At 42.7% G+C, this 26,744-nt stretch overlaps 1 protein-coding gene across 1 annotated transcript in view; it reads right to left on the bottom strand.

Moving 5' to 3' along the window:
• Nucleotides 1–26,744, bottom strand: part of AKAP13 (A-kinase anchoring protein 13) — a 77,204-nt gene that overhangs the window by 41,184 nt on the left and 9,276 nt on the right. Inside the window, exons 2-6 of the mRNA XM_067003876.1 lie at nt 25,262–25,343; nt 20,932–21,068; nt 14,257–14,624; nt 4,792–4,975; nt 3,426–3,534 (exon numbers count right to left, since the gene is read on the bottom strand). Of these exons, the coding sequence (XP_066859977.1) occupies nt 3,426–3,534; nt 4,792–4,975; nt 14,257–14,624; nt 20,932–21,068; nt 25,262–25,343 (880 nt within the window). The remainder of the gene's footprint in view (nt 1–3,425; nt 3,535–4,791; nt 4,976–14,256; nt 14,625–20,931; nt 21,069–25,261; nt 25,344–26,744) is intronic.

Genomic DNA, 26,744 nt, shown 5'->3' with positions numbered 1-26,744 from the left:
ACATATCCTTTCAGACAATAAGATTTTTTTTTGTATAATAAAAGAAAACAAACTTTAAACAATAAAACAATAAGAAGTTTTTAAATTGCTGATATCATGCCCCAAAACTGAATTCAAAATATAAAAATATTATCTGAAGAATCTTCATGCAATGCAGCCAACACAAAGCTAACTCCTCTGACAATTTCCTTCAGCCATCAGTCATAAATGCCAATCACCCGGAGAGTTTAAGTAAAATTACGTGCACAGGTTTTCAATTCATGTACACACTTTTTCATCTTAAGCAGAGCGACCCTAGATTGGGACCCAGTGAAAGGCATTTAAAGTGAAAAACTCTTAATTGAAAAGACTTCATGCATTTATTTTGTTTAGGCTGCTTTTCAAAGGAGTTCTTCTGGTGTCCAACATCTGAAGAACATGACGAGACAACACTGCTTTCTTTCTTCTGTAGTCTACTGTCTATTTAGACTAAAAGTCAAGATGAACAATAATACTTTACTGTAAATAGAACAACCTCCTCCAGCACAGCTCAATTCAACTTCCATTTCAGTGGTTTTATTTATAGCAGTTCCTGGCTTTATAACAATGCTCCACACTGGAAATTTGCTATTCCAAAGCTGAAAGCAGTCTTCCGAGCGCTCCAGCCAACAGCTCGTGACCTCCCTCTATAAAATGCTGAAGAATTAACAGTTGTGAATGGCCACAGCAACTCCTGGAACATTTGAGACATCAGATGGAGTGCGGGTTAGAAACTCAGTCTTGGAAACTGCTTCTGCCTCAATACTTAGAGCAATATATGGGAACAATAACAGAAAGCACTCCATATGTTTACTTGACTGGATTTAATTTTCGAAGCTTTTGTGCAAAACACGTTGCTTCCTTCTCATCCAAACATATTTAAATGGGTTGGGGATTTTTTTTTTAATTACCTACCACAAATTTATGTAAGTGGAATGTAGAAACATTGATAATTAAGTTTTCCTAGAATAATAATTTAGTTTTCCTAGAATACACCTCCATGAAATCAAGGATTTCTTGCACAGCTCTGAAGTATTCTGCTGCAATAACACAAATGTCAAAGGTAGGTGATACAAGAGAGTTGAGACTCCCAGACCTTCTTGTATAAGGCACTAAGCTGCTTTGCATGCATTTATGCTCACAACTCAATCAAGAAACCCTATTCCTCTTTCAAAGTGACTAAAGAAGAACAAAATGATTTACTGAAAAGTTACCAAATTTAGGAAAGCGTCAGAGTTGGGAAGAGACTCTGTAACCTACATGTTCAAGGTGAGTAATCCTTTTGGATGCTCACTTCAACTACCTCAGAATGCAGCAATTTTTAGAAACCATCTTCCTATAAAAATGAGGCCCTCCTGAGGTGTTGCAAACTAACTACTGAAACAGTAACGCACACGGAAGCATTAGTCATTTTTAGCTCCAGCACCCAAAATTCACAGCAGAAGACCTCAAAGCAGAAGACTAACCCTGCTATTTCTTCCAGAGTCCCTCTAGCTATCTTGTTACATTTTCTCTTTCCCTTCTGTCTCAATGAGACCATCCTGGCTAGGCTGACACTAAAAGAGGTGGATGGGATAATCTAACTCGTCTACCACCAGCTCAGGCCTTGATGGTGTTTTTAATGTGGGTCATCTTGCCAGAAAAGTGTGGCAAGATGGTAATTTGTCATATTCCAAGACGGTGGCCCAAATCTTGGATATGGTGCAGGCACATTTTCTGGACATGCTCCCGAGCAACCCCTGGACTTGCTTTGTGGGTGATCTTCTCTAGATGGCCCTGCTTGAGCAGGGGGGGTGGACCAGATGATCTCCAGAGGTCCCGTCCAACCTCAACCACTCTGTGAAACCTCCACTGTCATAACCTCCCTGAGTGAGCCTGAAGGAAACTCTCAAGCAAGAGGGAGAAAAGCATCAGCCTGCTGGGTGCTCTCAGCCCCCGAGCATGCGTTTTCTGGGAGTTAGCCGAGTTATTTACAGTGTTTGGTTAGCAACTGGATGCAATGCCAAGAAATTGGTTGCTTAAAAAAAAAATAAAAATAATGAAGGCCTTCAACACCAGGAGGAAAGAGGGCGCGCCATGGTACGGAGCAGGAGCCGGTCTGTTCATGGGACAGATCTGCCAGTGTTTTGGTTACTGTTGCTGGGGCCACATCCGTTAGGCCACATGCTTATTAATCATCGAAGAACGATGGCAAAGAATTTAAAAACGTCTTCTACGAAACACAATCTCTGTGAGCTTCTTTCAGCAGTCCTCCCAAATGAACAAAACGCCCTTCTTTGCAGTACCTTTCCTCATTCAGCTTTGCAGAACTTGTGGTTCCTGCAGTCCGCTCCGTTCGCACCTGATGCCTCCACTCGAGTTAACAGCTTGTCACTAACGTCAGCAGCGCAGCACCAGGATGCATCTCAGTGACTAAACCGCGGGCATACGACCACCACGTAAAGCCATCTGCTGGCTTCACGGAGAGGTGCTTGGCCACCTGACCACAAAAGCCAGGTGGTGGTTTGGTTTTGTGGAGGAAGCAAAGTTGTGCCAATCACACCTACTGGCACCAGCGAGCCTTGGCCCAGGCTGCTGCCCTGCACTCCTAATTGCATGCAACAGCAAAAAGATGTGTATCTCATAACTCGAGGGAAGAAGCACATCAATAAAGAGGAAAAGATCAGGAATCATCACTGACTGACAAGACATGATCTAAAAAATCCATACATTTTCTGGCTGGCAATTAATAAAATGAAAGCATGTGTAACATGGCCCTTCCTAAGCACATCCAGCTGCAGCTTTCTGAATGACTTTTTTCAGCTGAAGGAATCAACTCAAAGAAGTTGCAAAATTAAGTGATTTTTATTGCCTCAATTAGGCTAAACTAAATTGAAAAATTTCCCCTAATCAACTTTTGCTATTTTCTTCAGGAATGGGATTCAGTAAATTACACCCATCTGCCCCAAAACATTTATCTCAAATAAAAGAAACAGCAACAAACTCCCCCGAGGAGACCAAGGCATGTATCTACTTTAAAAAGAATCCCAAAGTAGGAATATAAGATCTCAAGTGGAATTTACCTCATCATCAAAGGAAGAAATTCTGAAAGGGTGCAAAATTCAAACAAACTTTTTTTGTTTTAACAATAAACTCAATCAATCATACTTTTCACACCAGTAGTCTAATTAAGAAACAAACAAAACCAACAGAATTAGAAACATCAGGGATATATTGGGAATAAAAAAATATGGATCTAAACTGAGCAAGTTCTGGTTTTCCACCCACTATTCCATGCTGCAGTGAAACACATATTTCACATAATATAGGTAAGAAAGAGCAAGTACTAGTAAATTTTGCCTTGGGAAGGTAGGTAGATGTAACATATGACAAAACAGATAAGGAGAAGGGAAAATTGTGTTACTCACTGTCCAGCGCTGGTTTACTAATTGACATTAGAGACACAGATTTGGTCAGTGGTGATGAAACAGACGAAGTACAGAAATTAAATCCTTGTGGCTGTGAGGTTGGATGAATCTGCAGAACAGAAAATAAAAACATTGGGCAAATATGTCAAGCACAGCAGCAGCATCCCAACTGCAGAACTTAAGTGTTCCTGTTTACTAAAATTCACACTTTCGAAACATGAGTAATTAAATGATCCCAGTATAAGGCAATAGGTAAAAAGTGCAAGAACAACAAAAAATGCAAGCAGCATCACAGAAGTGAAATGCAACATTTTGTTTTGTCTTTTCAGTGGAAGGCAACTACTTTTGGAACAAACAGAGACACTGGCTTCTTGCTTGTCTTGCAAGATACTATAAAGTGGATGTTGTTAACTGTCTGATGGCCATAAAAATCACTGCTGTGATTCCAGCTCCTCAGTGGAAATAGACTTCGATTCAACATGGTAAAAAATCTAATTTTTAACTGTGCTCCCCAAAAATGCCATTCCTCAATGCAAGAGAAGACATAAGAGCCCTGACATACCATCTGTCAATGGTCAGATCTCGTAAGACCCATTTACTGCCTTGATGTGTCACTCACTGCAGTGACCCTACGAGGTAAACAGGCCGGCAGGCTAATGATTCTGGCAGGTACCCAGGAAGCCCTACAGCTGAAGCATCAAGCTCAGAAATCCAGGGTATTTAAAGTATTTAAGACCATAATTGCTTCTTTTATAAAAATAAACAGAGACTCTCATAACATCTTTGACCCATCTGTCCTTAATACCTATCATAGACCTCTGCTCCAGAGATCACACTCAATATGCTTCATGTGCAGTTAACATTTTGCTTAACTGTTGCTTATAATAATGTGCCTTTTCATTCTAGTTATGTCTATGAAAGAAAAAACAACAACTTTATTTTCCTCTTATAATAGGAAAATAAACCTTAGAACTTTGACAGATAAATTACTACTTGGTACTTGCATTTCAGAACTGCAAAAGACTACATGAGCATTAAGTGCTTAACTCTTACAACACCTGCTATTGACAATATCACTATATCTATGCTAAAAAGTTACTAACTTTCCCATGATTATACATACAATCAGTGGAAGAAAACCAGCAAGGTTCTTGTTCTCCACTCTTAGACTTTTCCCATCAACCACGCTGCCCCAAAGAATCAAGTAGCAAATTTGAACAAAGTGAAAATTCCTCTGTGTTAAAAATGAAGACTTGAATAATATTACACACACAGGGTGAAAGCCTTCGCTGTCACTTTGAAAAATGACTTTTAAAAGTGTGACGTAGAATTTCCTAGAAATCTAATAGTAGTTGGACAGCTTTACCTGGCGATCATAGTCTCCGATTTCCCCTTGCTCAAGTTCTTCGGTGAGCAAGACCAGAGACCCACACTGGTTGCTGGCAAGTGGACTCCGCCTGAGGTCTTTGGAGCTCAGAGAAGCTGCCTCCAAGTTTGCAGAGGGCTTCTTGATCTCACCAGCATCTCCAGCAAGACCTTCTAGGCTGTAACTGAAGAGAAACCATGCAGGTTAGATCCTGACAAACTCTCAGGGACTGGTGTCTTTCGGCACATAGCACTTTCAAATGTGAAACAGAACGCAGTCACTAGCTGAAGTGTGCAGGGAAACACTGATGCTATTCCTCAGCATGTTACTTCTTAATGACTGAGAGCAGGTAGCAGGGGAGGGATTTGCATTTATACTGTATTCAGAAGCATCTTGTGCTTCTAATGAGACACAGCAGTTGCTTGAGAACCATTCAACTCCTGGGTCAATGGACTTTCCCAGTGCTTTTTCTTTTTTCTTCTCGAGTGATGCACAGCAGAATCTAGAAACACTGCTTCCAAAGATTTTGGTATTTCTACATATTCTATTTGCTGGCTTTGTATTAGGTTCCCCCGGGAATAAAGCCACCCAAACTAAGCTACCTTGCATAGCACAACACTGCCTGTCCTGGTCCACCACCCCCCGCAGCAGCCACAAAATCAGCACTGGGCTGCATGCAATGTTCATCTTTGCAGACATATCGTCTGAATCTAGTTAGCACTTGTCACTGCACAAAGCTTTGGCGCCAATAATGTCTTTCTGCCAAAGCTGGTTTCTTTTCCCCCTTCTTATTTTCTTTCTCTGCCTCTCTCTCTCTTTTTAAAATTCAATAAATGTTGTCTCCATGAGCCAATCAATGCCATTTTATCATTTGATGATGAAGCTAGGTCTGTCCAATGGAGCCAGACATAATCACTCAGTGATAATCAAAACATCAGACTTTTGCTTGCAGAACATCGGAGTTATAAAAGGTTTGGACAACCTCTGTAGAGACAGAAGCTGCTCATAGGTCAGTGACAGCTACAGAAAATAAAGCTAATACACTCTCTCCTCACCTACACACAAGAACTCCTTTTATAAATGTGACTATCTCCATCTGATCTCTCTTAACCCTCATATTCTGCTTCTGACCCTCATGCTCCTCCTGCCAAGATCCATAACCCCACTGCCTTTCCCGTTTGGGGTTAATGTGCACGCTTTATGGATTCACCTCTCTGGACACCTCTAAGGCTAACGTTTGACCTTACGTGCACAAAGTGCTGTTAGTCTGAAGCCAGGACTACCCTGAATATATACCCCGGCTTGAGGCTAGTATTGACATCAAAGTGGCCAACAAGCTAACATGAACATATGAAAGGGAAAACACACTGCAGACTGTATAGATCATTTAAACAACCAGAGGAGCTTTAAATTCAGGTAGACTCGCACAGTAGTGATTGATGCTCTGAATCCATTTAGAAGCATATGTATAAACAGGCAACTTCGAAGCAAAATTTGCAATAAACCTTGAGAAAGAAGATTTAGTGATTTTTCTGAAGATTTGTCTCATGCTGATTAACGCGGAAGAAGACTGGTCGAGGCATTTACAATTTAATCTGCTTTAGGAAGATTTGACTCAAAAATGCATATCAATAGCAGGCATTATAAAGCTTATTCTAAAACACCTGCAAAGAGAAATCAGCCGTATTGATACCAGCTATTTAGGGTACAGGAACATTTGTTCTTCTACCCCAAGGAACAATATAGTACAGAAAAAAATGCAGTTGGTTGTGACACAACTCAGTTCAAAACACCAAATATTAGGCCATAAAGCAGTGATGAGTTGGTAATATTAGCCTGTAATTGTTAGTCAGGGTATATAGCCCAAATGGAATTAATTCCCTAACTTGAAGGAGAGATTAACTTCCTTCTCAATATCTAGTCTTCAGAAAGAGTTTTAATAGCTTTACGCACAACCAGCAAGGACTGCCAGGGGAAAACAGAAGCTATAAGCTTCGGGAGACCGGCTTCCAATTGCATTAAATCACAGAATCAGGTGAAGATCTGACCTGCAAGCATTAATCTCAACTCTGGGACTTTCTACAGAAGGAGCAAACATTGAGTGCCTTGGAAATTTTCATCTGTGGTTATCGGATTGTTTTTTTTAAGAAAGTTTTACACGACCAGCCTCTTTGAAGAAGAAACTGGAGCTTTCGATTTACAAAGAGCAAGTCTGTATGAACTTAAATCCTTTACAAGATCTGCCCAGAACAAAGCGGCACTGACTCACAGTAACTCTCATTTTGATTCTTTGGCTGTCACGATTACTGTTACGATCACTGCTGCACAAAAACACACCTTAAAATCACCACAGAGCAGAGCAGCTCAAACCAGCAGCGTGGCTTCTTGAACACTCAAAGCCAACGAAAAGCAGCCACCACCTTCACCTGCACCCCAGTTTAGAAGACCCGTTACCACGACTAATCGCCGAAAAAGCAGATGAAGCAAACAGACACGTGCATACTTTAGCCAGAAGAGCAGAGGAAAAGACTTTGCATGAAAAGCTGACAACACAGTTTTTGCGGTGCTCTGTTGCTGCTGCTGCACATTTATTTATACCATACCTTCTACAATTAAAGTCAGGAACCATGGCAGTGAACTGTACACCAGAGGGACACCAGCTCAAACTGGGAACATCGAAAGAGGCAAAGAAAGGAAAAGGGCTGTGATTATTGGATTGTTACGGAACAGGGGATTGTTAACAGACTCTCACTCTTCAATATCTTAAAACAAAACCAAACACACACACAAAAACAACTCAGAAATGATGCAGTAGCTAATATATATATTTCTGGCTGCCAGAACACACCAAACAGGTAGCAGGACAGCCTGTACTTCCCTCAAACCCATCCCACCCGCGAGTATACAATGGACCAGAGAAACTGCTCCTTGTGGGGAGAGATGTTTTGGGGAACACAGCGCTGAAACACACCAAAGCCAATTTTGCATAAGTAATCACACAGCCATTGTGTTAGTCTTGATTAGTATTTTCCTGGTACCTCTCATTCCAAAATCAGGAAAAGAACCCCTCACAAATATTTAATCACGTAATCCCCTCCATACAAGAATTAATAACTTCAGGCTACACTTGGGAAAAGTAAGGACGGAGAGTTACATTCTGAAAAGCTGCACAGCAAATCAGCGAAAGAGGCTGGGAGGAAAAAAACAGCTTGTCTTGCTATTAACTTGGGATTAATTCAAATCAGGGTCCTTCAAGCAGTGCTTTGACTAGAAAACCTTTCAGTTCCCATACCCCAAAAGAATCCCAAGTTACATCAGGAAAGACATAAGCAATGCAAATACAGAATGCAAATATTTTGGTTGTCATTTTAAATACTGCTTTTGTTATTTTTTCTCTGCAATCTCATGGGTCAATTGCAGGTTTTGCAGACACAAAGAAATCCATCTTCTTGTCAGCTACGGCATACAAAAGACCCCTAAATACTGGAAAAGCTGTCCAGGAAACGTACGCCATCAGAAGGAAATTTTGCATCAGCACAGATCTGCCAACGCAGTGCTGCACCAGCCCTGCTCCCAGCCCCTGGCCTCTGATCCATGCATGGAAAGGACGTGGCCGCCAGAGCATGCTTTGCACCAGGCCAGGAGCCTACAGAATGAGCAGCACAAGTCTAAGCATCCCTGAGCCAGGATTTGTGAACGCCAGAAGCCTCAGATGGCATAAAGGAAGGTTCAAAGCCACTGACTACATCTGTCACTTGCCAAGTCCTTGGGTTGTTTCCACACACAGCGCAATCCTGAAAACGTCCGGGAAGGATTTGGTGGTTGGTATTCAGTGTTGGAGTGCAGATAATTACTATCTGCTTTATTAAGGATGTTAATTGGGTGAGGATGTATCTCAAGTACCTACGCTTTGCTGCCCAAAGCTCCAGGTGCTCTGCACTGGTAGCTCTCAGCTCAGTACCTAAGTACCCTCTGTGAAGACCTTCCCATCATATGCCAGTATTTCAAGGACTTTTTCATGATCAGCTACACCATGGTACCCCAAGGAAGGTATCATCCATGCTCTCCCTCTTCTTGCTCCCGCCAGCCATCTGCTTGTGGCCATGACACTGCTGGGCCCTCGGAGCTGTGCTTACGCTGACCTCCTGCCACCGGCTTGTGTGCAGAAGTCAGCAATTGTGTGTGGTCGCTTCGGAATTGAAGAATAGAGAATTTTCCTCATTAAATAAACCACATACCATTTACACCTGACAGCGCACTTTAAAAGACGCCCTATTCCTGACTGTCGTAACACGTTGCAGCGACAACAGCGAGTGCTAAAACTGCAGGAAAGGGAGGCAGCAGAGGGGAGGGAGAGGAGCTGTGCATACATGCAGAAGGAGGCCAGGAAGTGGTGGAAGATTTCAGGGAAGGATAAAGGCCTTTTGGCAAGGGCTATGGAAAGCAGCCTCTTCCAGAATTATAATGCTCCTGGTGAGCCACCCACAATCTGTTGGCAACGCCATAAAAACAAGAACAAGATCGCTGCATAGCATGCAAAAACCCTTTACAGAAAAAGACGTGGGGAGGAGGGAGAGCTGTTACATACAACAGCCTTGTGTGAGAGCACAAACTGATGGAATTAGTTTCAGGCTGTTGCTCTGCAACTTGTGTTAGATAATATCAAAATGGTTGGGAGGCCAGAAAATAATAAGAGAATGGGATATCACAACATTCTCAAAACTGACCAGGTATTTTAGGTTGCCTCTTTGAGACATTTTCTTTGCTTTACATACAAGTTCAACGTTTCAGGATATTATGACTCAAGGTCTCCTGTGTAGAAGCTGTGGTAGTATTAACAGCCAAATGCTAAAAAGACGTTCATTTGCATGAGCTGAGTAGATAAATTCTGTACTTCTTCCTCCAGAGCAGAGTAATGCAAATAAAGTGGCTTCTTAGAATTAAAAATCATGTTCTTTCTTGTGCCTTTCCTTTAAGAGCCCTCTCCTGAACTGTACAGCCCTGCTCATATGGCTTCATTTATGCTGATGCATGGTAAGGCCCTAGAAACATTTTTTCCATCTGTGGAAATATAGTAGTTTGTTTACACACGCATCTAACACGCACTTCAGGTAACCGCAGCCATTTCAAGGGAAGAGAAATCCTCAGTTAACCTGCTGCAGGAGGAGAAGCAGCGGGCTAGGGGAGACCAGAAGAGGTTGAACCACGGAACGGGAGAGGTTAAACTTCTCTTTTTTTGGTAACCTAAAAACGTATAGCTGTGGCCAGTCCGCATGGCTGCTGAGTCAAAAATTCAGTGTTCTATTTTCTGTGTTAGTAGACAGCTGAAAGGTTACGTGAGTGAAAATACAGATCTGCGTGCTGGATGAGGAACTGAAAGCGTGCTATACAGAAGGAAACCAGAAAACGCATGGAAGTAAAGAAAAAAACACTTTCTATATGTTAAGGAGACGGTTTTAAAGAACAGCAAAAGAGCAAACTTAAAGCCATTTAAGTTAAGAAGCTGCAGACGTACAGAGGGTTCTGTACCTCTGAGATTGCTTCGGTGCATCCCCTCTCCAGGTGCCCCTCCTGCACGCCCTGGCACAAGTCTCGGATGTGCTTTAGGTATAAGTCAGGCACACGCTTCCAGGTAAACAGTTATTTTAATACAGCCCAAATCTGACACGTGCCAAAACCTTAAAATTTAAGTTCTGAGATGTCTTCAAGTTATTAATAATATTGTTCTGGAGAAAATAGCTTGAGATTATGCTCTGCAGGTCAGAAAAATTGCCCTGGGTCAGGCTGGAGAGGGAAGGCAGCCAAGCAGGGGGTACAACTCTACCAGGAATGCTCTGAGAGGTAGGGACTAGTCCCAGGTTTCCTACGATGACGGTATGGGGTTAGTAGACACTCAAACACAAAACGGTTAGTCACGTTAGCTGGCTTTGTACCTTCTCCTATGAATGGGAGGCTTCTTTATACCATCCCCCAGAACTCGCATTGAACTGAAAATGAATCATGGACAGTGGTCAGACACTCGGATGGAACAAAATGAACAAATGGCAGCTGAAGGAGTAATATCCAACAGACAAACAACAGAGAGAATGGAAGTACAAAGAAAACACAAAATGAAGTACTGAAGGAAGCGATGAGCCTCTCTTTTCCTCCTCTCTCTCACAAATAATGTTTTCTTCCCTTACAGAAAGGTTTAACAGGTACTGACCATGTTGCAACCTAGCTGCTGCCCAAGCCAGGTCAGTTTTAAGTTTAGATAAGCACAAATATTTGACAGAAGCTGTTAACAACCGTGATTAACAATGGCTCGAGTTTTGCAGTGCTTAATCCATCAGTGAAAAATGCAGGCATTTCTTCCCTCAGACACGAATGTGAAAAACACTGCATTATTGTTGAAAGACAGGCATTTCAAATTTGCCGTGAATGTTAGGAATTACTGAAGGATGAACATGCTTTTGTGGAAGCCTTGTTAGTTTTCTTTGTATTTTTAAAAGCAAAATGTCGACACGAGGATTATCCATAAAGTGTGTTTGAGGAGAGAGGAGGAGCAGAGGGGAACTAAGCATGTTTTCACATTTTCCTTAAGATGATTAAATTTTTTAATCTTTTCTGTGAACATTTTGTTATGCTCATCCCTCTTACAAACCAAAAACACAACATTGGAAAAGACTAAATCCTACAAAAGATGGATTTTTTGGGTAGGCTCCTTGCATTCTGCCCTAGCAGCTCTGTTCGAGCCCGACTCTGCTCGCTGCATAGACAGGACAGGATTGTTTCTGGTCGGACTGGGGGATGGACCAGGCTGCAGGATCCTGGCTGGGGCAGGAGGCATCTTCTGCAGCTCGGCTGCCGCCGCAGCTTGCTTGTGAAGACGAGTGGCCCTGTTCCCCTGTGGAGCCCAACTCCGCTCCCTGGGTTGGGTCTGGCGGCAATTCCCTCTTTTCTGGCTCATTTTCTGCTCGTTTAGTGACCGCAACCTGCTCACTGCTGTGGCAAAGAAGTGCCACGGGAGGCAAAGGAGGTGTGGGAGCAGACATGGGGCGATGGGGGGCAGCGCAGGTCCTACCCTTAGCCAAGGCTTGTGCTCCACGTAGATTCCTTTCAAATGTTTGCAAAAGTCAAATTGCTATAAGGACTTTTCCCCTTTAAATGGAAAAGCATCTACTGCATGTGAAATAAATAAGCACATGCCCCAAGTTTAACTGACTTGTACGAAAGCCGCTTGTTTGGGCTCCACTTCCTTGGTATTTCTCATCGCTCGCTAAGCAACGAGAATCTCAACATCACAACAGCCACGTATGAAAAGAACAAAGATAAAGAAAAGAAAAGAAAAGAAAAGAAAAGAAAAGAAAAGAAAAGAAAAGAAAAGAAAAGAAAAGAAAAGAAAAGAAAAGAAAAGAAAAGAAAAGAAAAGAAAAGAAAAGAAAAGAAAAGAAAAGAAAAGAAAAGAAAAGAAAAGAAAAGAAAAGAAAAGAAAAGAAAAGAAAAGAAAAGAAAAGAAAAGAAAAGAAAAGAAAAGAAAAGAAAAGAAAAGAAAAGAAAAGAAAAGAAAAGAAAAGAAAAGAAAAGAAAAGAAAAGAAAAGAAAAGAAAAGAAAAGAAAAGAAAAGAAAAGAAAAGAAAAGAAAAGAAAAGAAAAGAAAAGAAAAGAAAAGAAAAGAAAAGAAAAGAAAAGAAAAGAAAAGAAAAAAGAAAACAAAAACAAGTAATCCATATTCCTTCATAACAGGAACACAAAACCAAACTGGAATCAAATCAGCAGCAAAGACCCTCCCAGCTTTTCTTTTCTAATTGACCTATGTGACAGCTATCCTTACGTAGCAGCAGCTGCATCTAAGACCATATGAGAATAATTACTGTTCCTTTACAGAAATCGTCTTACATTTACAACGAATGCATTTTCCCATATCAGAAACCGCCTCTGAACTCTGATGCAGAAGAATTTAACCCCATCTGTTAAGCGTTAGCAGTAATTGCCAGCTATGCAGTTTATTACCCTCGGAAAACCCTACATAACAGGTCCTACACTTAAAAATAAATCTTTCTAAGTGAGTTTATGAGCTTATGGACTCATGCTGTCATAAACCTGCACGTATATCTGATGCTGACTCTTTTGTAGCTTTAAAAGATAGGTATTGCCTAATTTATTGGAATATTACCTAGGGACCACGAATGAAGCCAAAAAAGGTGGCAGCAGTTAACCACACAGGAATTGTAATAAAAAATCTTTCACCCTATGTTACTTATGGGGTCCTGAATGTTTTTCAACATTGACTTTAAAATCTGAAGGGTGTATGATATTCCTTTAGTAATCCACACATCCTAATGTGTAAAGGATGCACAAGTTTCCACTGGGGGACTGCTGCCTCTCACTGCATTATCCTAGTGGGCCAGCAACAACCTTCTAGGAACCTGTTTTCAGTGGCCAGTTTTAATTTAATGGCATCATAAATATAATGGCTCCATTTATCTTAAAAGCCTGCTGCCCACATTGACAGCAGCACTCAGCTGGGGCAGGCAGCCTGGGAGCAGCGCCGCACAGCACGCTGTGCCTCGCAGTCTCTGCAGGTCTTCACGGGGTCTGTGGCAGGATACGACCCCTTAACCCTGCCATAACCATTGCCTACGTCTGCTCTGTGAGCATTAAAATGCATGAAAAACAATGGCCAAACCTACACTGGCTTCAGAGAGGGTGACCCCAAGTGTTCTGCAGCCCAAACAGTGCCCGTCTGCATTGGGCACGGTTGTGAATATTATACCAATTCTGTTATTGGCCTGCATCAGCTTCATTTTTTCCCACTGAGATGGAGGGCTGAGCACCTTTTATTCCTAGAGGCACGTGGCCTGCTATAGCTGCCCCTCTTGTGTCTTCTGAAAGAACAAAAGGGAAGAGGGAGAATCTTCACAGGGACTTGGTGATGTGTTAGATGGGACTTACTGTCCACAAGAGACTCAGGTAAAACCAGTTCCTTAAAAAAATTATCAACAGTCCGGCAGGGACTACCTTCCCTTCCATTACACCAAATGAGGAGCGTCTACACCCCTTTTTAAACCCTGGGTTCTGTTCTCTTTCTTAATACACAGTCAGAGCAATAATGGCTGTGTTTATTTTGCAGTCAATGAGATTTAACACTCCAGTAACTCCTTTAACAAAGCCCTTCCTATAGAAAGAGGTGGTGACAGTTCAGATGGAAGACCTGTCCCAAGGTATTTCCATTCGCTCTAATTAGCTTTGAGTTATTCCTTCTGTCCTCTGGAAAGCTACAGTGTACCGTAGGTATTAAGTACTTTCATCCTGAAAGTTAATTGAAAAAATGTAAGTTAGGAGAATGTTTTTACTCCTATGAGTGAAAAAAAGAAGAGTAGTTAAAAGTGACATCCTCAGTTTTTTTGTTTTATCACACTGAGTCCAAAGCTCCGATAACTCTGTGAGCGGGTGCAAAGCAAAGCAGATTAGCTCTCCACTCACCTCCTCTGATTGATTTCTGCCTCATTGGTGGCATTCTTTCCCGGCCCCCAGCTGTGGCGACGGAAAGGTGACAGCGGCCGCATGGAGTTTCTCAGGACGGAGGAAGGAGTGGGCACATCTGTGATGCTGTCCAGTTCCTCGTCCTTCTCTCCCAAGCCAGCGGGCTCGCCCTCTCCTCCCTCTGGGGTTACCATGCTCGTGCAGCTCCCATCCAGGCTGCGCCTGTCCTTGGGCTGCACGAAGCTCACTGCAGGCGGGAAGGGAAGGGACGTGTCACTGCCCAGGGACGAGTTCCTTTCCAAGGACATGGTGTCATCTGCGGAGGAACTGGAGCTGGTGACATCACAAGCGGACTGCTCCTCCTCAGGCTGCTGCGGAGGAGAACAAAAAACAAAATGAAGGCGAAGCTAAGGGAGTACATTTAATATTTAAAAGAAGCATTGCTTTTAATAAATGTAAAGAACATTTATATTTCATGTGAACTGAGAGGTTTCTTAGCGGAGAGCATGAGGTGAAATTAGCAGTGACAGCAATGAGACTTTTTGCTCTGGTTTCAAAAGAGGTTGAAACGCATCCCGTGAGACCCCAGCTGCCATAACCCCGGGCTCGGCTCCTCTGCGTGCCTTTATCTCTGTGTTATCGCTCTTCATGCTGCACAGAATCCTGCTCCTGCCATTTCTGGCTGAACCTGTTATCAGTCAGGGGCAGAAAACCGCCAAAGATTTACCAGGTGTTAATGACAGAGAGTGATTAAGGGGGAAACGGGTCATGGGGACTCCCGATGACCAACACCAGGTTCTCCTCGGTGATCCGGGACAGTTTGCACTTTTCAGCCAGGAGAATTCAAAGGCAACACACTGCTCTGCTGCACCGCGCAGCGCAAAAGGAACAATTATTCAGTAGCAGAAACCAGACGAAAGTAAAGGCTTAAATCCCCGTCCCCTGCTACTTTCCATTAAGCAAAAAGTTAATGCCAGGGTTTGCAGCGCTTTTTTTTCAAATCCGACTGTAATTGAAAAATACTGTTCCACAGCATCAGCCCACAGCATTACAGGTCTCGGTTCACACTGCAATTTTTGGTTTAGTTTGTTCCAAAAGCCGTAAGCGGAACCCAAACTGGTTCTCTTTGGCAAAAGGCCACGTGCTGACAATACAGCCTAGAAAGAGCCCATGGTTATTCTGTGTTCCCCGTGGCTAGGATAAAAAACACAAGCATGTATCTGACATCACCTTCAGTCCGAAATGGTGTCTGCCCCGAGGGACTGATGTGGGAAGTTTCAGTTTATCCTCCTGCAGAGCCCTGCACTGTATCATTTAAAATAATAATAGGCAGAACGATCTGTCAGATCATATATAATAGACTATTCACCAAAGCCACAGCAGCTAATTGTCCTCAAATAGCACGCTCGGTGGTTCTCAGCAGAAGCTGAGCATTCAGGGAGCCGCAGTCTGTCAGCTCGCCTTTGGCAGAGGACAGCAGAACACAAATCCTGTTCTCGGAAGGGCGATGGACGCTGCAACCCACGCGGGAGAGGATGAGCAGCATCCTTGCCTCCTGCTCCCGTCGAGCCCAGCAGTGTGAAGGGCTCCAGACACTCTGTGCTTTTATGGGTGTATGTTATAAGGAAAAAGCTTCCTGTTAAATCAAATAAAAAGACGCCGAATTGTTCCTAAAGTATTCTAATCAAGCATTTCACAGTGTAACGGGAAAGCCCCGTTTCAGTTTTGGCTGCTTTTTTATTCTTCCTTCAGTTTAACAGGTAGACAATAATGTTCCTAAGGTGGTTTCAATAAATGCTGCCACACTATCTCCCCTCTCTCATTCATCAAAAAGGAAAAAAAAAAGACAACATGCACTGCACAATACCTGCTTTTAACACCCAATATTAAACAGCACAGTAAAAATACACCCGAAGGCATTCCTTTCGTGGCAAGGAATGTCAAATATTAACCATGAATTTATGCAAATTATAGTCATATTTTACCATAACTTTAAAGTATTGGATTTGACACACATTTAAATAGGAAGTGTAGGTTAAAGCCAGAGAGAACTGAAATTCATGCCCTGCAAAGTTTTTGATTATGTTTGGCATTATTCAAAATAATCTGATATTTGTGTGAGTCAGGATGAGAGCTTACTGAATTGCTTAAATCCAGACAAATTAAGGAGTCATTATGTGGATAACACTCCTTCAGCAGAGGAAGCAGTCTGCTTTGCTTTCCTGAGACACAGGAAAATAGTGTTAGACATCGGGACAGCACAGCTGGAGGAGAGATGACCACACGCCAGCTGTGCAGTGGAAGGATGGGACAGTTCGGGAGCATTAAATTTGGATTCAAATCTAGTGACAATAGTGCAGAACACCGAATTATACAGGGGAGTATTAGCTCCAGAGTAAAAAAAGTGAGTTTTTATTTCCCCAATGAGAAATACTGCACCAGTTTAAAAGGCAGAACAAAAAATGCTTCTCTAGGGGGGAAGATTTAGGATTTCTATTGTAAAGTGCAGTTCAGAGAGATATTTGAAAATGTGCAATAGATTTAGTCCACTTCAAGTCTTACCCAGAGCATCCGACAGACCAGAGAACACAATAAACAGTTTCCTTGAACTTGTGGCCCATGTGTACTGCTATAAACATTGTTCTTCCTTCACTTAAATGATCTGTGGGGTTTTTTGTTTGTTTCTTTTTCTTTGTTTTTGTTTTGCTTTAAACAAATGAAAATAGTTAATATGAAGGACCAGGACTCTGGAAAATGCCAAGTGTGGCTGACACATCTAAGGAATATCTATATCGTAGCCACCCCTGCAAAAAATTAGTTAGCTGGCCAAGTGCCAGTAAATATATGTTGCTGTTTAATCCTATTTGAGTAAGAAAATTCCCTGTTTGCAGAACGGAAACAGCTCTCTATTTTGTTCTTTTCCTACAGGAATAGCGAACCATTAAAAAAATATCAATTTTCTTCAAGTTAGGCTTGCTGCATTGCACCTCAATTAATTCAACCTGTAATTATGACCATAATACTGGTGTCTCTACAGACATGCTACTGGGCACTTTCTCTTCTGTCAGAAAACAATATTTTGTGAGAACTAGTAAGAAAAAAAAACAGGAAAGACGTAAAAAGAGAGCTTTAGAGAAAGAGCATATATAATCTTCCTGAATAGGGATAAGAGAAATCAGTAAGACGGTAGGGGGGTGTAGGATAACTTCTTTAACTAAATCCATTCATCTGTAAGAGGTCTTGATAAGAGAAAGTGAAATGTGCTTTCAATTATTTTCTTGACGACAACAAGCAATAAGCTGAGAGATGAACTTACTCTGTCCCCTGATTTTCCATGTGACAAAGACATTAATGGTGTCATGGTATATATGGAAAATCAAAAAAAAAGACCTTTGCATCCTAAACTTTTTTTGGCATGCCATTAAGGGAGACAACTTTTTCAGTTGGCTTGATACATAACCTAGCAGAATCATTTATCACTCAAATCTGCTGTTGGCTCCAGGATGCCCAAAGTTCACTGTAGCGAATCCTATAAATTATTTATCACTGTGTTTATGATTTGGAGTGGAATAGCTTTCCCCCGCTGAAAGCCCCTCTCTCCAAACTTTAATTTCTGAGGATTTGGTTTCTGTTTCTGAAAGAGAAACAGTAACTCCAAGAAAATAAATACAAAAGATTTATGGATTTGTGTATTTCCTTGATCAAACCAAAACAAAGGCAGAAACTAAACATTAAGTTGCAACCCTTTTCTTTGACAATGAGCTGCAGGTCCCTGACTTCCCAAGGGCCTTGCATCTGAATCAGTTCCCAAGGGGCGCATTTAGAAACTTCCTAGTAACGTTGAATTTCAGTGGCAGGTTAAAAGTTAAGATGAGCAAAGCGTATGGGCTACGCCCCAGGATGTTGCCAGATGATTGTGAGAAATGACCTTATGCAGCATTAATCATCCGAGAAGAAGGGTGTTGCAAAGTCTGCCCAGACGGCTGGGTAGAGACAGAGAAGGAAGAGGAGGATGACGAGGACATGGGAATGAAGCACTGACGCAAAAAAAAATAAATAAAAGAAATTATTCTGCTGGAGCTGTAGACCTCACGTTGGAAGTGGTTTCTGGATTTCAGCGACAGCCTCTCAAGTCTGAAAAAACGAGCCAGGTTTTAATGCTAAAGGTATCTGAACCCGGGAGCTGATGTTACGCAGCTCAGCATGCATCATTCGGTGCGAAAAAACGAGACAGTGAGAAGGCGGCAATGAAAGCCCCCACCTAACATCAGAGACACTCTAAGGCACCTGCAGATTTCACGACTCCACAGACCCCAGTTCTTCACAGTCCTGGAACAGAGCCAGGGCTTAAAGTCCATGAACTTCAAGTTATTTTTATGGAAGCATCCCAAAGAGCCTGGCTAAACAGTAGTTCATTCCTCCTCAATTTCCTTTAATGTATTAAACAGTTAAGAGAGAAGGAGCAGCTTGTAAAACAACAACCAAACTCTAATAGATGAAAGTTCAACTCTTGCTCCATACAAAGGGGAAACAAGAACAGGACCAGCAATACCACTAGCAGTCATGATACTGAAAGGCTTGAGGTCCGCTTTTTGTTCATAAACATATCCTCTCTTTCCAATTAAATATGAAAATTGTAGTACTTATTAGGGTTATAACGAATTGACTACAACCGAGAAATGTATCTTATAGTACTTTGCAGAAGAAAGATTAAATCCAGCACTTATTTTAACGGTTATTAAAAATATTTGTAACCTCCACTTCCATCAGCTGTGCTCAATAGCCTAGCTAAAGGGCTAAGCTGAATTAAGGACCAAGCTCACTACTCTAAGCGAGTGTCTCTGGTCCTTATATAAATTACTGTAACTGTAGAAAAGAAGGGACACAGGGAATTGAGTTAGCCAGCAAAGCGGAGACCAAAAAAAAAAAAAAGTGAGTAGGGTTGTGATTAGCTTTGAATGACGTCCTAAACCTAACTTTTAAACCTTTTGAACTTTACGCATTTCTAGACAAAGCCTGCAATCCACCAAATGATGAGAACAATGCAAGGGCTGCCAAATTAAGAAAAGGTTTCCCTTACTACAAAGAAAATTTCCTCACTCTGCCTTTTCTTCATTGGCAATTGAAGATCCACCTCCCCAGTACCTCCTCCTTTGCCCTGCAGCACTCCCACTACGTAGCACTACCTATTCGTTTTAACTTTTAATTTTTGCTTTGCATATTTGGAGAGGCGAACTTTCCACATAAAAGAAAGGGAAAAAGCTAAAATTCTGTATGTTATAAAACGTACTGTGTTCTCACAGCGCTATTCTCCCACGCATCCCCATACAACCATTAAATCAGACTCAAATGACAAAGTCTGCTGTTGTAATTCATTCTACACAAGCGAATTGAAGACAGTCTTCTGCTCTGCCAAACAGCCTTATGCTCTCAGAATCCAGGGTCCCCCAGCTCTTTGGGAGTAAGATGGGAAAGGGTGAGGCTGGTGAGCTCTATGCCCTACCACATGCATTAAGGATGACTTTACTGTTCATTTATAGCACATGAGATCACTTAGCCCAGGCTGTGGTGTTTCCCGTCCCGCTGGAAAATATTCAACATCATCTGATTTGATTTATCCATACAGATTTTTTTCTCTCATTATATATGCAAGCAAAGTGTGAAACCTAGTCTGAAAATGTAGTTTTTCAGAGCAGGAACAGTGACTGCTCAAACAGGTAACTCTGATCTAGTTAAAGACACACAATCTAAGCAGAAGTTTCCACGGAGCCGCAACCAATGTGGTGGATGCTCTAAGGAAGTTCATGTCCTCTTTCATTCTGCACCATTTCCTGGGTGCATAAAACTATCCATTACAAGCAAGACGGCTTCTAAAAAGCAAAACCCAATTGCCCTCCAAATACGTTTGGGCTGCTCTTTTGCAGATGGCCGAAGACCAACAGGCAACGCTGAAGTGAGGCATCCTCTGCTCAGGAGGCTGATCTGTACCTCTGGTTTCGCCCACTCCTCCCTCCCCTTCTCATCCATGAGCAACACAAAGGGCACAGAGATGACTAAGGTTAGTAATGACTTCTGTTGTTGATTTTAAGCAAACTTGAAAACATTTTCCTTCTGCTTGCACGCAAAAAGGCATTAAAGGTATGTTACCCTGGCAACAAAACTGTTCCCTGGAATTGGCCTTAAGTATTTAGAATGAGCGTTTCCTTCCTATTAAGGGAGTCACACTGAATTTACAGAAAAACACTGGTTCTTCTACGAATTACTGTATATGATTCTGAAGGTGTCAGTGCAGAGGTCACGTCTGCTGGAGAAAAGCTCTTTGTTACATTAGTTAAAGATGGCTTTCATACAGTCTGTGCAGTCATTAATGAAGAAAATCCACTTTTTCAACTGTTTCCCTAACGTCTGATTTACTTTTGGACAGTCACAATTGCTTTCATCTTTTCAACATCAGGGGGCTGCACAGTTTTTGGAATTGTGCTGCAAGTAAATACATCCCTCGTGTTGTTGCAGCTGAAGAGGGGACCAGATCCTTCCCATCCATCCCGTTCCAGGATAATCACTTCCAGGTTTCTAACTCACCAGCGAAACCAAGACAATTAAGAGCTTACAGTATGGCTTTATAGAATCAGGCCTCAGAACTTTTTGAACCATATCCCAGTCAGACCTTCCTACCTTTCCAAAGACAAGGTCTTCCATCCCATCACCAGGCAAGGGGAAGAGGTCAGACTCGCTCCCGGACTCTCTTTTAAGGACACCCTGTGATGAGGCACAGACACTGCTCAGCCCATCCTCCAAGAAGTTCTCACATTCTAGGGGAGCAAAGCAGAAAGAGTTATGGTCTGATGTGTTCTGCGGCATCCAAACATCCAACCTGCACACACTCAGTAAATCTAAAGGCTTAAAACAAGAGAGCAGCTTTATAAATTGAGTTCACTTCCTAAAAATCAGATGGCAAATTTATAAAGGATTTATAAATTTTTTAAAGCTTGGTATGCATCATCGAAGTACAACACACAAACAGAAATTCTACATTAAGCAGCCATCTATGCTTGTGGTTTCAGGTGCCGATAAATATGCTATACATCAGGTACCCCCACACTGAGCATAACAGGATTATTTCCTTCCTATTGATTGCAGCAATTGCAAAATTAGATTCATATTCAATAAATGTATAAATATAAGTCAACAATATTAACTTTCTTCCCCAATTAAAAACGATTAATTCCCTCTAACTTTCAAATGCCAAGGTACTTTGAAAATGCACATCAATCCAGTTACTTGGTTACCTCTATACTTCTCACTGAAAAAACAACTGTATGACTTCTATGACAAGTTTTACTTTAAGACTCCAAAATCAAGCACTATTTAAAATTTCACAAGCTTTCATAGCTCCCAACATTTAAATCTAAGCATATTGAATCCCTTCCTTCTGTGTAAAACGCTTCCAGCTGTTTGTAGCAGGGTGATTAGCAGCACAGAAATAACCACAGCCATCGAGAAGGGCCGTTCTTTCCAAAAACTTTAACAGACATGTGTCTGCATCAATAACGTCTGTATATCATTTCATTTTTTTTTAGCCTTCGGGGAAAGGTATTAATGACAGTTTTGGCAATAACTGTGCATTCTTTTCGCCCAGCTAAAATTACTTGCTGATTATTAGTATATTTTAAAAAGAAAGGTGTTATTTTTCAACCTGCTGTAGCTAAACAAGATACCTCCAAAACATGTTTAGCTCCCTGGAGAGGAACAAGGCCAATAAAATTTTGGTTGGCTCTTAAATTACAGTCGATAAACTCCATCCTTGGCTATGGCAGGCTTACACATCAACACAGGGTTGGGTAGGGTAGCTCAAAGCCACATTTTTTCTTTCCCTACCCTTACCTGGCCTGAATCCAGAACTGTGCCTGACAGCAGCTATAAAACACCCCAGCCGATGGGAGCGAGTACATGGTCGGAGGAATAACGTTAAGCTAGCTCTGGTCTCTCACAGAAGCTCAAGCTCACTTTAAATGTAATTAAAATTCATCCCTAGATAAACAGCGGATTTCAGCTTAGGGGAAACAGGCTCCGTGTTTGTAAGTCAGGAGCGCTCAGTGGTTGCCCGCGGGACGGGACGTGGCTTCTCCATGGGACAGACGTGCATGAGCCTCCTGGTCCCCGTGGCACCACCCGATGCTGCTGGGAGGTGACTTTTTGGACCCGCGGCAGTCGGAGGGATGGAGGCAGGGTGGAGGTGCTGCCTCCAAGGGCACAGGGACGGTGAAGCCGGCTGGAAACCCCATCACCCCAGCGAGGAGTTTCCACGCCGGGGAGAACTGGAAAAGCGCTTGTTGGAGGAGGCGCGAATGTTCCCCCGGCCTTTTCCCCGTTCAGTAAACCTGGAAAATCTGAACTGCTTTTCCATAATCGAGAGGGGAGAGAAGAAGGAGGGAAAAAAAAAAAAGAAAAAAGGGAAAAGCAAAGAAGAGACAGAGCGGCTGTAAGGGAGCGGGCCAGGATGCGGCCGGCCGGCCAGCTGGCAGCCGGCAGAGCTTGTCCAAGCCCAGACTGAAAAACAAAGGGGCTCGAGCCACGTTCCAGTGGAAAATGAGCGGGGACGGTCCAGCTGCGCCAACGAACCAAGACCTCACCCAGCCGATAAATAACAAGTGGCAGCGAAAGGCTCTGCAGGAGCCACCGAGGGACAGCACGGGGTGGAAGAGGGCAGAGGACAGGAGACAGCAAGGTGGGAAGGACAAGGAGGAGCAGAGAGAGAGGGGGAACACCCCACACCTCACTTCATTTGTGCTGAGACACTGATCTCCAAGCCTTGACTCTTCCCTCACCTTTCAGAGGGTATTTTCGGTTGTTCGGGGGGCATCTATTTCTTTATTTTTATTTTCTCAGCTTGTTGGGTTTGTTCTGTTTGTTTTGAACTGCGCACACATTGCACAATGCCGGGCTCCATCCCTCAGCCGCTCCCACCCGTGACCTGCCAAGCCCCGGTGACAGCACTGTCATAACACTGGCACCCAAAGAACGGCTCCATCACACGTGCACCGCCCGCTGGCTGCACACGCATCCCTTACAGAGAAACCCGTGAGATGCTCATCTCTTTCTCTCTGTGGAGATTCGCACAAAAATAAAATGATGGTAACACACTTCTGCACGTGATACAGAAGGAAAAAAAAAAAAGTTACACAGTAAAAAGCCCTAGGAAGAAACTTTCCAAGCGATTCTTTTCCAAAGCCTCATGTCCTCCAAGATGGGGCTGAGTCCCCTAGTTGCATGCTGATAGCTACGTAGCTGCCACGCTCCTCAAGGCTTTTAGCTTCAAAAGCAGGAGCAGAAAATGTGAAGCTACAGTTCCTGAAGTTACTTTGCAAGATTTGAGGACTCTATCCTTACAAGCAATTTCGGCAGGACTATTCAGCCAGTGAAAAAGATCTAATTCCTTATCAATTTGTGTCCTTTTACGTTAGCCACATTAGGAGAGCTGTTGGTTTTATTGCTGCCACATGCTGTCAGGTTTTTCCTTCCCCTCTCTACTTTCGCAGCATGAGAGCTCACTCAGGGCACAGTGCTACAGTGGGACACGTGAGCATAACTCCATTATTTCTAGAATGCCAGGACTTGCAGAGCTGAGATTTTCCTGCTGCTGCAGGCAAGAGAGCACATTTTTCTCAGCATGTTAAAAACCTGACTCATTGTGTTACAGACATATATTACTGTAATTATTAATTAATATTTATGTACCGCTGATTATATAATAAATATTATATTTCTGTAGTATAATATTGTATTAGATAATTAATAAGTATATAACTAATATTGATCCATGTGAATGGATGATTACAGTTTCAACAAGTCAAATGAGCCCATGTAATTTTGCAGCCAAATGGAGCGTGATAAGCTTAAAGCTTAAAAATACCCTATCTAGATGCAAGGGATGCAGGGAAACAGTAAAGAGGCAGCATGGTGATATTGCAGGTTCTGTTGTAAAACACTCATGAAACAGCTATTCACTGATAGTGGCTATTTGAACCTACACTTCACAGGAAGTTTTCTTCTTCCTTTTTTTTTTTTTTTTGGTCAAGGAAAAAAAAAGTGTTTATTTCACTTTGATAGGAGCTAGAACTTCTACCTAGAATAAACCCCTCAGGTCAGTCACCTACAACATTACTTCTTAGCCTATATTCTGAAAAGACTGGATTTGAACTACTTCAACAGTGATTAAATCCTTATTTTTCTATCTCCTCAGATAAACTGACGGTGATTCAGGTGAGATCCCTGCTTGTAATGACAACAAAGCAAGAAGTGCCTACTCAATGAAAAGTCCAAGCAAAGTCTCCATTCAGAGCCCAGAAACATTACTGTATTTGTTTTGAACATGCATAATTCAATGAAAGGAAATGCTTTTTTTCTTATCTTGGACACGAACCCCTCTTTGAAACTTGCCAGACAAGATTTTCTGTCCCTGTGGAAGAGACAGAGAGCACCCGCCAGCACGCAGGGCTGGTGGGTAGGGTGTGGGAACGATGGCTCTGAACAGCCTTTCTGTTTCCTGAAGTCTGGAAATCATGGGAACTTTTAGGAAATAAAAAAATAAAAAAAAAAAAAGAAACAAAACAAAAAATTGAGCCACTGATTTGGATCTAAAGAAGGATTAAGAGAATTCATATTTGACTTTTTTTTTCCCTTTTATTTTATTACCATGTCGTCTAGAAAACAAAAGTTTTCTCTTTTTCAAGCTTATCGTAAAATTGAAATACTGAAATCCTTCAAGTGCACAATTACTTAAGAGGGTGACACGCCACCCAGCTCACTACAAGTCAAGTGCTGCAACCATGTGCTAACAATGACTCACGACAGATTCATTACACATTTTCTTTAGTTTACGTATTTTTCCCCGCTGAGGTTTGGATGACAAAAAAAAAAAGGGCAGGAAAGGCGAGGAAAGCAAGCAAGGAGAACCACAGGGCTGCTCTCCTGCCCGCGTGCTGGCCAAGAACACACAGCTTACCTGGAGACTCCCTTGTCCGCTTGCGTTCCAGCAGCGAAGAGTCGGGACATGGCTCCAGCGAGCACCAGCTTTCACGGTTTATCTGAAAAAATCGGAAAGAGCAAATCAAAGAAAGGCCACTTTTGCTATCATCCTTTAGCCTCTCCTGCGACTTAATTCTGCACTGACCAGCAGGTATATACTTCTGGCTTGATTTTGTCCCAGTAATAAAAACTTCAAAAGTAACTTAATTTTTTTTTTTTTTTGCATCACTAAACAAACCATTACAATATGCCAAAAGCTGTATTTCTCCGTGGAAAGTATGACTTAAAGTGGCTTCTGCTCAAGGCAGGAGTTCAGAGGGAGGATGAGCCAGCGTTTAAGCTACTAGTGGAGGACTCGAGAAACCTGGCTTCAATTCTCACTTCCATTTGCAGTGGGACTGCAGGCAAGATACTCCTCTGCCTTCTGCCTCAGTTCACTATCTAGGGGACAGCAATTTCTTACCACCCATATTGCTGCAAAGTTAATTACCTTGAAGACAGCAAGGAGGTCTGATAGCGTAGAAATGAGGGCTGTGGAAGTGTCCATGTCACGGTGAGAACCAGAAGTGCTTTGTATGTGACTTCGTGTTTGCATTAATTGCAATGACGACTGTGTCAGAAAACCCCGTTCTAACACTAAGCCCGGTCACATGGTTTATTTCAACATCAGCCTTATCATCTCACCCTGTCCCTCACCCTCTCCGTGACTTCCAGTCTTTCAGCAGGGATGACTGATCTGCTCTCGGCCTTCTTCCCCCTTCTGCCTGTGCCTTACTCATCCTCACTTGGGTTGTTTTGTCCAACATCGACTCTGAAGTTTGTTGGATTATCCACAACCCTTGGCTCACCCAGCATACAATTCCCAACACTTCTGTCTGCAACTGGTAGAGTCTGTAGACCCCTTTGCCCTCTCTCCTTGCCGTTCTGCCTTTCCCAAACACAAATCTCACCCGGACCACCTCACCCCAACCCAGAGGTTTTTTCCCTCCTGCCTAGCCGCTCCTTGCTTGCCTCCACACACACGATCCCACACGTTCTAGCTAAAAGAAAGCCGCTGAAATGGATGACCTTGTCTTACTTCACATGACAAATGTTTCTCCTCCCCTCTCTCTGGCTTTCCTTTCCCCCATCTCTGTCAGACAGAGAATTTTTACTACTTATTTTTTGCCTCTTGCCTTTCTCCAAATTTCCTCCGAGATCCTGCTCCGTCCTCGCAGGCCCTTGCCAGATTCTTATCCCTTTGATCTTCTCCTTTCTCAAAAAATCTGCGACTCCCCTACCCTTGACAGGACTTGCTGCTCTAAGGACCCCCGTCCCTTCCCTTCTGGCCAAGCCTGAGGAGCGCGCCGCTTGCCGTGGTGGCCTGGCTGCAGCCCCTGCCCTGCACCAGGGGGGCTCCTGTCAGCCCCCGGTGCCCTCCCGCTCACCACACCACAAAGTCAGCACTTCCCCGAGACCCG

The sequence above is a fragment of the Anser cygnoides genome, chromosome 11 (genome assembly GCF_040182565.1).
Source record: "Anser cygnoides isolate HZ-2024a breed goose chromosome 11, Taihu_goose_T2T_genome, whole genome shotgun sequence".
NCBI lineage: Eukaryota > Metazoa > Chordata > Aves > Anseriformes > Anatidae > Anser > Anser cygnoides.
This window is presented reverse-complemented; position numbering and strand designations above follow the sequence as displayed.